Source organism: Dama dama, chromosome 3 (assembly GCF_033118175.1).
Source record: "Dama dama isolate Ldn47 chromosome 3, ASM3311817v1, whole genome shotgun sequence".
NCBI classification, from domain to species: Eukaryota; Metazoa; Chordata; class Mammalia; order Artiodactyla; family Cervidae; genus Dama; species Dama dama.
Window position 1 is genome coordinate 27,005,143 of NC_083683.1, and position 12,512 is coordinate 27,017,654.

At 33.4% G+C, this 12,512-nt stretch overlaps 1 protein-coding gene across 5 annotated transcripts in view; it reads right to left on the reverse strand.

The window, feature by feature from the left end:
* Positions 1-12,512, reverse strand: part of PPP1R12A (protein phosphatase 1 regulatory subunit 12A) — a 159,754-nt gene that overhangs the window by 17,687 nt on the left and 129,555 nt on the right. For all 5 annotated transcript variants that reach the window (XM_061125149.1, XM_061125130.1, XM_061125159.1 and 2 more), the window contains 5 exons: positions 11,351-11,441; positions 10,093-10,287; positions 9,684-9,852; positions 7,773-7,894; positions 5,160-5,225 (listed from right to left, as the gene is read on the reverse strand). In XM_061125149.1, the coding sequence (XP_060981132.1) occupies positions 5,160-5,225; positions 7,773-7,894; positions 9,684-9,852; positions 10,093-10,287; positions 11,351-11,441 (643 nt within the window). The remainder of the gene's footprint in view (positions 1-5,159; positions 5,226-7,772; positions 7,895-9,683; positions 9,853-10,092; positions 10,288-11,350; positions 11,442-12,512) is intronic.

Here is a 12,512-nt window from a genome sequence, read left to right on the forward strand (position 1 = left end):
TCAATTTAAATTCATATTTTGTGAATTTCTACAAATGACACTATAATTAGGAGGGAAAAAAAGAAAGACTAAGACACATACCCATAACTTACAATTCACTTAGCAGGAGAAAGTAACATATTTACATTAAGAAATGCACGTTTATTATGTGACATCTCAAAGCAACTATCTTTCCCATTTTTCTGTTTTTGAGGTAATAACAGGAGAGACCAACAAATGAATACTAAAGTATTTAATGTAAAACAGTATATACATATTTTGCTTACAATTTATTTTCTGGAAATCCAGCTATACATTCCTTCAAACTTTAGCAATGAGGGCATATAATTTTCTCAAGCAAGTGGTATGCTATACTGAAGTTCCAAAACTCTTCTTAATGTAAATGGTGAAATGATTAATAGGATAAAATAGTCTCAGTGGAGTTAAAGACTTTTTTGGGGATTAGCATCTTTAGCTCTTTCTATTGAAACATAAAATTTCCTATAAAGTATTCAGAAATGGCTTAATTTCTGAATTTTAGATATCTGAATTTTCCCATTATATTTACCTTTAAATGTCTTGTGAAATCACTGGGTTCCTTTGGAACTGTTTGAGTCTCATTCAGATTAAAGATGCCTCACTAAAGTCTATTTAGGTTTCCTTTGCAAAACCAATGTTGTACTTGCTGCTCATTTTTTTTTAATGCAATGCTTTACCTTATTGATTTATTCTTCAGTTTTATAATAATTATCAAATTTGAAGTTAAATTTCAATTTTCACAATAATTCAAATCCATAAGCTGCTGAAAGAATAGATTTTGAAAGTTCCTATCACAAGAAAATAATTGTATCTATGTGTCTATGCGTGGTGATGGATGTTTACTGTACTAAACACTTCACAATACACAAATATTGAATAATAATGTGCAATATTTTATATATCAATTATATCTCAATTAAAGAAAGCAGAAGCAAACAAAAAGATGTTATTTATTCAAATTCTGGAAAATATCCACATGTGAAATAAAATGTATACATATCGAATGAAAACATCACTTCTCGCCTCAGTTTGAACTCTGGTTCACTGGTTTAACTTAATTTTAAGAATAAATAAAAACTTCTAGTAGTCACAGAAATCACTCAAATTCTATTTTTTTGTCTTTAAAAGTCATGGTGCTATTATTGATTATGTTACATATATATTTGTTTTTGGCCATGCTGTGTGGCATGCAGGATCTGAATTCCCCAAGCAGGTATGGAAAATTTTTTTTAAATTTTAGTAAAAAGCACATAAAAAATCATCCAAGTCACTTTTAATTAAGAGTATAGTTCAGTAACGCTAACTATATTCACACTACTGTGTAACAGCTCTCTACAACTTTTTTCATGTTACAAAACTAATTTTATACCCACTAGACAAATCTCCATACCCTCCTACTCCCAGCTCCTGGCAACCACAATTCTACTCTCTGTTATACACCAGTTTGAATACGTTGGTGAGAGCGCAAGCGTGTCAGTTCTATCGGACTCTTTTTGACCTTATCAGCTACAGCCCACCAGACTCCTCTGTACGTGGAATTCTCCAGGCAAGAATGCTGGAGTGGGTTGCCATTCCCCTTTCCAGGGGATCTTCCCTACCCTGGGAGATCGAACCTGGGTCTCCAGCATTGCAGGCAGATTCTTTACTGTCCGAGCCAACAGGGAAGCCCGTGGAATCATACAGAAGGTGTTTTCTGGTGACCTGTTTTATTTCACTTAGCATAATGTCCTTGTGACTCCCTGTGGTTTTTTTTCCCCCGTGTGTTTTAAAAATGTTTTTCTGAGGTAAAAATATCCTCTTAAGTTCTTCTGACTACAATACCATAAGATCATATACCATACTACAACAAAGTTCCTCTATAATTCCCCATCTCTCAAATGCCATAGATAACTACTGTTAATCTTTTCTGTATACATATCTATGTGAACACATAAAGTATCTATCCATACAAATACATTTACTCTATTCCAAACTAGTAGACATTTTGAAAGTTTTTAGTATTTTGCTTCAAAAGCCATGCTGCTATTAACACTTTAGACTTATCTTGCACACGTAAGTCATTTCACTGGAAATAAATTTCTTGAAGTGGAATTGAAAAGTGAAGAGGCATGAACTTTTTCTGAAGGCTTCAGATTTGTGTTGCTCAACTGATCTCTCATGAAAATAAATTTATTATAGCCCCAAATTGTTATATGAGAATGCCTATTTCAAAACTAATCATGCCAAACCTTTGTCGATTTCACTTTGGTATTATTATGTCTTTGGTTATTAAAGAGAGTAAATGTATTTTAAGTTTATTGGCCATTTGTATTTCTTCTTTTGTAATGTTTATAAATTTCATGGATTCTGCTTCCAATTTTTTTTAACTGTGTCTTTTAAATAGTACAAATATTGATCTTTTAAATGTTATAAAAGACGGCTACACTATTTACTTTTAAGTGAGCAAGTGTGTCTCAATTTTAATAAAGATGTTTTTGCAATTTTCTAGCTTTTCATGTTTAAATAATCAAATCTATTAATCCTTTCTTCATAGTTTCTTGCCATGCTTCCTTATTTAAATTTTTGATTTATTACTAATGTTCTTCACATGGTAGAGGTTTTACCATCCAATAGTTTAATGAAAGCAAATCATAATAGCCTAAGCAACATAAGCCCCATCTATGGAATAATGAACCACACTATGATAAAGTAATTCAAGTTGTTTTCTGGATCAAATTTTATTTTAATTTTTAAAAAATTTATATCCTAACAACAACAAAAAAATTATATCCTGAAGGTAGTTTCAAAGGCAGTTCAAAAAATTTAACAACTTTCTGGTTAACGTAAAACTTACTTTTCCGTGAAGCAAAAAAGTATATGCCACAAAGTCATTTTTTTGATTTGGTGAACTTGGATTCTATAAACTGAGTAAAAGTTTTGTTCTAAAACACCCTTCTGAGGTAGTGATAACACTATTTCAAAAATGCACAGAATTGGGTTGATCATACTTTTTCACAGAAAAGCAAGGGCTGACACTACAAATTTTCATAAGAGAGCAACTCTCACTTGGTCGAAGCACTGTTCCAGTCTATTGAGGAAGACACTACAAGTTCGTGTCTTAACCTCTACTCTCCCTTCTCTCAAGGTAGGGCAGTCACTAAGTTTAGGTGAGGTGGCATGCAGCCCCTATTCACAGCAAAACAGCTGAACTATCTCAGTGGAGGGCCTCGTCTGGCCTAAACTGATCACCTAATTCCAGTCCTATGTTGTAAAGCAGCCTGAGGATGAAGCTGACACAGAGGGTTGTATAATATAATTGACATACAGTAAATTATCTTTGCTTAATCCAGTTCAAGCTGAGTGTTGTGTTGCTTGTAAATTAAAAAATGCTAGCACAAAGCAAGATCTAAATAATGCTCTATTTAAAATGAACAAAAACTACTTAAATTGTTTGGAACTAAGAAATTTTTTTTCATAAAAACAATATTCTACTCAATGTATATCATATATAATTTTAACAATAAGACTTAAATATAACATATATCAATATGCTTCAAAAAACCACAAGTTTGGAAGCCAGAAAATCTTTCCCCTCCTACCCCAGCCTGGTGGGACTGGGGATCTGTGTGATATGGTGGTGAGAAGTGTCAGCTGGAGATGGTTTACTAATTCCCTCACTCTTGTTTATCTGTCCACTGTTTCTCCTTGAGAGATGAGAATTCATAGGGTATCACTGGGCAAGGAAGATGATGGACAAGTTTACAGAAAATAATAAACAAGAGACATAGGTGAAAGGGGAAGTGCTGACAACTGACAGGCAAAGGGTTTTAAAATTACAAAACTTGTCCTGCAAAAAATTCACCCTTGGAAGTAACTGATTCTTCAACTTGTCTGGCTACCTAAAGATAAAATAAAAAGTACCTTTTGGGTCAAAATACACAAACTTGGTCCTAAGAGTAATGTCCACAGTCACCTAGTACAGGGAACCAACTTCTGGTCACTTCACATTATTGTCAATCCCAACAACTAAAAGTAATCTTAACAGCTTTACATAGGAATGTCAAACCAAAATGAAGAAAATATGACCAGAATGCCATTTCAGGCTGGACACTGTTCAATTTAAAACATTAAGACTAGCTCATATTGTACAATCTACTCCCATGTAACGAAGTTCTTCCACGTATGTCAGCTTTGTGCAGAGCCAAACATTAGAGAACAGAAGGGGAAAAAACGAGTGGGAAGACACCCTGGTCATTTGATAGCTATGCAAACTTGTCAATCAAACTTGCCTCAATTTCTTTAATCAGTACTGGGGTTGAAGGGCAGGGAAACTTTTCCTGAAGATTATTGGAAAGATCAGCAGTGATAAAGAATCTAAAAGTCATTTAGAGACACGAAATTTCTCAACAAATGTAAAGAAAGTTAAAGTGACCTATTATCTTCTCCAGAACATACCTCCGCTGTTAACAAAACTAAAATCTGGGTCTGGTAAGGTATGTGCTACTTCTGGATAGCCTTTAGATACTTTTCTTTGGTCAAAGGTGTAACAGGTAGTCCTTGCTTAAAGGCAAAAAGTGAAAATAGCATTCAATGTGTTTTGCAGCAAGCCATTATAGAGGCAGAACATGTTAAGGAGTAACAGAGGCATCTCCAAGCTCCTTCCTGGGAACTACACTTAGTTGAAGTTGCCATAGCTTTTGACTGTGTGCACTGCAATTTATCTTAATTTACCCAATGCAACCGTTAGCAAGATGTGTTATAAGGTAATTTGCTTTATGTGGCTTACAAAAGATTACTGAACAGTCTACTTTTGGAGAGCAGTGGAAACCTGTTTTCTCATTTTTTCTTTTCAACTTTGAAGGCTAACATACATACAATAAACTAGATCCACTTAGAGTACACAGTCTGATGAGTTTTGACAGTTGTGTATACCCAAAAAAACCCTCTCAATCAGGATCTAGAGCATTCCCAATGTCTCTGAAATACTCTTTGTGACCCTTTCTAGTCCCTCCACACCTGATTCCAGAAAACCACTGATGGTCTATCCCCAGCATGCAGGTACAGCATACAGTAATTGCCTTACATGAATAAATATAAACAAAAGTAAAAAGCAATCCTTAAAAATACAAACATTTCTAAATACAAAAAATAATGCTAATTACCTGAACTTCTTTCTTATTGGATCCCTCCTCTGTGTCTGATTGTTGTTCTTGTTCATTTTCATCACTCTAAAATAGATTATCAATTTATTTTAGAAAAGTAAAGATAATTTTGAAACAGTTAATATTTAAATATATTAAGGCTTTTCTAATTTAAAATGACTTGGGAAAACATAACAGGAAAGGAAACCTGGTTTCTAAGTGGGCATTTTTCTACCCCATTTATAGGAAGCCTGTTTTATCCGCATAGTACAATCTAATTAGGTTAGCATACATAGTGAGGAAAGACCATTCACCTAACATTCTGATTTAAGAAACACATTCATACTGGGGATGAGGATGCTGGAGGTTTAATGTGAAAATATGATACTCAATTTTATATTGTGATGTTATTGCATGTACTTTAATAGTCAAAACAGATACTATTTAGCTGCCCAAGTATAATGAGGCAGCAAAAATAGGAAACATTATCTTATGTAAGGAAAGCTCTATTCTATAAGCTTGGTAAGATTTATATAGCAATCCTATTATGTTTAGGTAGTTTAGCTATCTAGCAATTTCTTGGGAATTTATAGCACACCAAATAGAAAACACAGGCTAAAAGCCTATATTCAGCCAATGGGAATATTCTATCGGAAGGCTTAAAAACTCAATAAACCTTAAAGGGCTAAAAGAAAAGGGAAACACACAGTCAACGCATCTGGCTCAGGCTCAATATAAAAATACAACAGGCTTTAAGACTAAATCATCCTATTTCAGGCTGGTACAGCTATTTTCAGCTCTGTGAGTTAGCGTAAATTTAATAAAGAAAATTCTGAGTCATAGTTACCTCATCCATAAAGTGGGGATAAAAACATTACAGAATTGTCCTCAGGATTATAGAGGATCTTTATACAACCTATCACGTGGTATCTAGCAAAAATGGTATTTGAAGTTACTAAGCAAACAGGAGAAATCAATGCTGCTACTACTAGCATTATTTATTAATACAAATGTATTAACTCCACAATATGAACTGGTTGTCTTTACGCATTACTGTTTCACGGAAGAACACAGGAACTGAAAATTTAAAAAATGGGGAGGCTCAGAGTTCTTGAAAAGTGGTAACTAAAAAAAAAAAAAACGAAACCTAAATAATAACTTGCCTAACCATACACCACCCTTTCTTTGACAGAGCCCTTTTGGTAAACTGTTTGATACAGGTTCAATCATGTGGCTATGGAAAGGAAAGGATATTTGTGCTGATGGCTGATTAGAATACAATTCAATGCAAGGTCAAATTAAAAAGATGACTATTGCCTATACAGATCTCAGGAACAATCATTATAATGCTGGTTACGTGTATGACTCTAGAAAGTAGAGTTTTGAAGGGAGAGCTGGTCCAAATAAAACTGAGGAAAAATAAATACTGTATAAAAAAGCTTTGCTTACTAAACACCTAATACATATAAGTTATTAAAAAGGTAAGAATTTTTAAGTAGTAAGAGTTACTAAGATGCTAAGACTGACAGGCTTTATTATTAAAATATTACTGGGAAATCAATTAAAATCAACCAGACATCACATACTTCCTGACAAAGGAAAAAAACACCCTGCCAAGAGAATACTGAACCAGAATCTGATCATTTCTACACCTCAAATTACCAATTTATAGGAAACACAAAAAACTACATGTATGTGTTAAACTATACTTCAGGAATATAACCCAGTTCATTAAAAAATAATTGTAAGAAAAAAAAGAGATGGAAGGAGTAACTGATTTTTTAAGAGACTTGAAAGAAAAAACTAATCATAATTTATGGTCCTTATTTGGATGCTAATCAAATCAGCAAAAAATAAAATTACAACAGACCATTTATGGCAATATGAGTCTGGAGGACATTAAAACTGTCTATTCAATATTAAGGATTTATTGTCAATTTATTTAAAATAAACATGATCATGGTATTATGATCACTCATTAAAAGATAATATTTATGGTTACTTTTAAAAAATAAAATTTTAATATTTTAAAAAGGAGCCCTTATCTCTTGAAAATTCATACTGAAATTTTATATATATAGTATTACTAAAATTTTCTTCAAAATAACTGGGAGTTGGAAAAGTGGTCGAGATTTAACCTAACAGTGAATATCTGGGGTGGAATGATATACTTTATGTTTGAACGTTTCTGCATTTTTTTTTTTTTCTGGAAAAAAAGAAAAGGCTAAAAAAATAATCCCCAAAAACTAAATTAGTTTCGCCTCTCTGAGGTATATGTTGTATTGAAATAGGATAAATTTCACATTAACTGTGTTATCCCATAGTTCTTCTTTCTCTTGCAAATGAATAGTAATGTAAGGCAAATAGAGATGAAGAAGAAAAAATTAAAATTTATAAGATTGCAGCCATTATTTTTTTATTCCAATACTGGGACAGTACTCTTGCTTGTAAGTAATGTCAGAAATCTGAGTAGTTTATTCTTAAAAAGAAAAACTCTTCTGATTTAAGTAACTAGCTCAAACACATAGTGATGACCTAAAGAATACATAATCTGAGGCATATAAGAAATTATTAGTGTACACTCCTAGAAAGATTAAGAATATATCAAGTAGTTATATTTTAACAGACTCTCACATCTTGTGTCCAAAATGAAACTCCTGTAGATCTTCTTTTCTCTCTTGGTCGCCGTCGTTCTCTGATTGATTTAGGTTGTGATTTATCTTCCCCCTCTTTTTCTTCTTCTTTCTTTTCTCCCTCTGTTAAGGATGAAAATTAATCATATGGCAGCAATGCATCTTGAGAGTATTTGCAAAGTAAGTATGAAAACAATTCTAAGTCAACTGCTGTGAAAGTTTCTGAAGTTCTCTAATCAGAAATAATTTTTGCCCCCTCAGTGCTCCTATAACACTTGGTTTAAACATGTCTGTATCTCCCATTTGATACACTCTTGAAAATCAAGAACTAATTTTAATTACTTCATTTTTCTAGAGCTTAAAACAAAAATTTTGCTTAAAAGACACATTTCATAATATTTACTGAAGAGAAAATAAATGAATCCTATCAAGAGAATGGGGCCCTAGTTATTAATGTCTGACAGGAAAATAGTTATCATACCCAAACAGTTTGTAACAATGGAACAGCTAGTAGGCATACAAATTTATCAGTTTCTACTTCTACCATTCCCAGTCCTCACTGGGCAGTAGAATAAATACACTATTCACTGAATTTTCTTTTAGTATCTCACAGCAAACCTTTTTATTCCCCCTGGGAAAAAATTATCTTTTATTAAAAACAAATCAATGTAAAGTCTTCAAATTTGTTCCCTTCCTGGGACAGTTAAAATATCCTCAGACTTACATACTAGAAGACTATTAGAACCTCTGGATATGCTTTAAAAAGGAGACATATGGAGCAAAGTAATGCTAGAAATAACTGTCAAAAGGCTCGTGTGTCATCAGCAGGCTCCTTGTCTCCTGTGAAGAAAAAGCAGCAAAAGAAACTCCAAAATTCTAGTATTAAGAGAGTTTAATGTTTTTAGAATTAGTTTAGTGCAAAGGCCTCAAACTCCAAAACCAACAGTGGTCATCCAGGTTATATAAATGGGTAAAACCAATGGGTCGAACCAGGGGGGCACAACTCCAAAGGGCCTGCTATTTCTCAGCTCTAATCAATTGCTGATGTGAGAATTCGGATCCAGTGTTGCCATATCTTCCAACTTTTTAATAGAAGACAAAATTTGAACTTTTATGCAAATATCCATAATTTAAATGTTGGCTCAAAATTTTTATAATTATTATACAGGCCCCACACTCAGAGGTTTAAAGAACTGAAATATTTCAATGACCAACAAAAGAAGAGTCAGCTTGCAATTGAAAAAATTTTAATTTTCTGAAGCTTACTCCTATAGGACTACTGATATTATCATGACTAATACTATCTGATTTGCTTTTAAAATATAAAATATCTATAATTGGAATACTTTTATTTAGCACCCATTTCTTAAAGTAGGAGTTAATTAATGTTTATATAGGAAGTTTATAAGCAATAATCGGAAATGTTAATAGTTAGCATCAACATGCCAATATATAGCTGAAAAAGAAACCTATTTTTCAAGAAATAAACATAGAAATAATTTTGGCAAGGAATTTATATATATATGTTAAGTGATTTTTAAAACAATTTCACAATAAACAGTTAAAAGATATGATCTACATAATATGCAAGAAATGACTCAAAACCATCACTAAACTGTTCTTAGAAATAATCACCCCACCAGTTTTTCTATACAAACTTTTCTATGTTGATCTACATAAAGATTTTTGAGGTCTTAGGCAATAAAGATACATGTATCAATGCCAGATCATACAATTTTCTGTTTTTATTTTCTACTTTTCTCATTCTCAACCATCATATTCTCTCTGGTTAGGTAGAACTGAGTCCCACTTTAGGATGTTGGTTCTTTTCTGTTAAACTATATTAATTAGGAAAAACCAACTCAAAGAATTATCTGAAGGAAACAAAGTGCTTTCAAATTTTCGTTCTTACCTCTTTCATTTTCCTTTGTTAATCCTCTGGAGTAGGCAGAAGTTATACCTACAAGACTATTTGGCCTGTTTAACTGACTTGAAGCATAAAGTGAACCGCTCATTGTAGAAAGTAAAGAGGAGGGAGTGGTTGAACTTGAAGTTGATACTGGTCTGTAGCGCTGATAAGTCTGTGAAATGTGAAAATTAACACCCATTCGGAATATTAAACACAGATAAAAACATAAAATATTTAAGTTCATTTTTAAAGGAAAAGTAATGTTCTACTCATGTCAAAATAATTAAGACTTCCAGTTAAAATCCTATGAGTAACTTGTATGTGGTTTGTTAGTAAATAAATCTCCTGCATTCTGAGGATCACAGGAACCACCCATGCCATGTGACCTGCCGAGCTGCTGGTGTATCATTACCTCATCATATGTTCTGGAGTACTTTTGTTTGTACTCATCTTCTCTAGATGTTTCTGACTCCTTCTTTTCTTCCTGCTTCTCTTTATCCTGTTTCTCTTTTTCCTCTTTGTCTTCATTTTCTTGTTCTCTGGTTCGGGTGGAACGACTCCTCCCTATTGTTTTTTCAGCTTCCTGAAGATCAGTCAATGTTACCCCCTGCACACAAAAAAAGGTGTATTAAATTAAATATGAATGTATTAGAAGTCAAATATGCATGTTTAGAACTGGTCTGCAAATTTAAACAGAATTTCTACTTAGCAAGTCATATTCATTCTATGAAGAATCATCATAAGCAAGCACAGTAATATGTACTGGGAAAGAAAATATATGCAAGAAATTGTCTCTATATTAAATAAATTAACAAAATAGCACAGGAACTGACCGTATGAATATAAATATTCGTCAGAAGTTCAAAGAAAGAAGGAAAAGCCAATATATACACTATTTATATATTAAAGTTACATATATTTATGAGTTTTTATATACACAGATGCACAAAGAGAAGATTTCAGTAAAGCGGTAATTTTTGAAGGTTAAGTCCCCAAAAGGATAGATTGAATTTCAAGATGTAAAGGTACAAGACAGAAAAAACATGTTAAAAAAAAAAAAAAGTTAAGATCCTACCAAATACATAGTGTAACTTGAAATGTAAGTAATGGTAAGGATCTAATAGTTTATCTGGACTCTGGAGCCCCTGAACTGCGGGAAAGGGAGGACAGAAAGAGATATAAGAGACAGAATCAGAATGGCAAGGAGGTAAGAAGATGATAATTAGCTGGAGTTGACATTTTCCTCATACTTGCACATTAGCTTTTTGAAACAACTAACATAAAATGCTTATTTCCCACCCCTTCCAAATACTCAGAATTATTTAATAATTATGAGACATCATATATGATTCATTTTTAACACTAATCAAATACTCTTGAATCAGACACTATATTAGGAATAGAAACATAAATACTCAAAGAAATATACAAAGACATACAAAACATGCCTTAACAGTAATAGCCACATGTAATATTAGATGAAATGTAATTAGATAAAATGTAATATTAACACCATAGCTATATTTAAAAGGCTACAGTAGGATTACTAAAGCAACTTTTATATTTTAAGATTCATTCATACTATTTACTGAGATCAATATTTTCACAGGGGAAAAGGGAGAGGGGAAACATAATTCTGAACTTTTATATATTACACACATTAAATATACCTGTGTTGATCTTCTAGACTGTCTTGCTTGTCTAGATCTTGCTTTTCTTTGGGATTCAGACTCTTCATCTCTAACAGGAGTGAGGTATGATCTACAGTAATAAATAAAAATCATCAGTTGGAAATACATTACCTATGAATGTAACCACATGAATGTACATAAATGAAACATTTAAGTTCAGCATTTTAAGGGATTTTAAGAAAGAGTCATCAGAAAATGGTTAGATCCATTCTGATATTCAACAATGCAGTTTGATGGTTTTTTAAACTTGAACTACTCATATTAACATATATTTTTAAAAGTTTTTCCTATCCAGTTTTGTTTTTCCAAACGTGTAGTATCATTACTCTTAGCTCCTTTCTTGAGTCCCTGCAACATCATCCTAGATAATATGTGAAGTTATATGGCTAAACTCTAGACTGTCAATGTCTTTTTATGGTAAAATCATTAGGACTGAATACAGTTTTTAGGATATGAGATGACTAGTGAAGAAGCACGACTCCCTGCACTCCTGTCATCCTGCATTTACTAAAAATATTTTTGGCAGTCATCATACTTTTGCTCATACTTAAGAGTCCTCTAAAAATTCAAGTGCTGTTATACATGAACTCCTTTAAAATCAGCATATTACTCTTGGGTCACTGATTTTCTGATACAGAATACAGCATTTGGTATTACCTTCACTAGATTTTATATTTTAAATCTAAGCCTAGGAGTGGCGGATGCACGGCGCAGGAGCGGCCAAGAGAAGCTGACCCTCATCCAAGGTCCCCAAGAGGAGCTACCGCTCGTCGAAGGCAAGGAGCAGCGGCTGCACTTTGCTGGAGCAGCCATGAAGGGATACCCCACGTCCAAGCTAAGAGAAACCCAAGTGAGACGGCACGTGCTGAGAGAGGGCGTCAAAGGGCAGATACACTGAAACCACAATCACAGACAACTAGCCAATCTGATCAGACGGAACACAGCTGGTCTAACTCAATGAAACTAAGCCATGCCGTGTGGGGACCCCCAAGACGGACGGGACATGGTGGAGAGTGGTCCACTGGAGAAGGGAATGGCAAACCACTTCAGTATTCTTGCCTTGAGAACCCCATGAACAGTATGAAAAGGCAAAAAGATAGGACACTGAAAGATGAACTCCCCAGGTCGGTAGGTGCCCAGT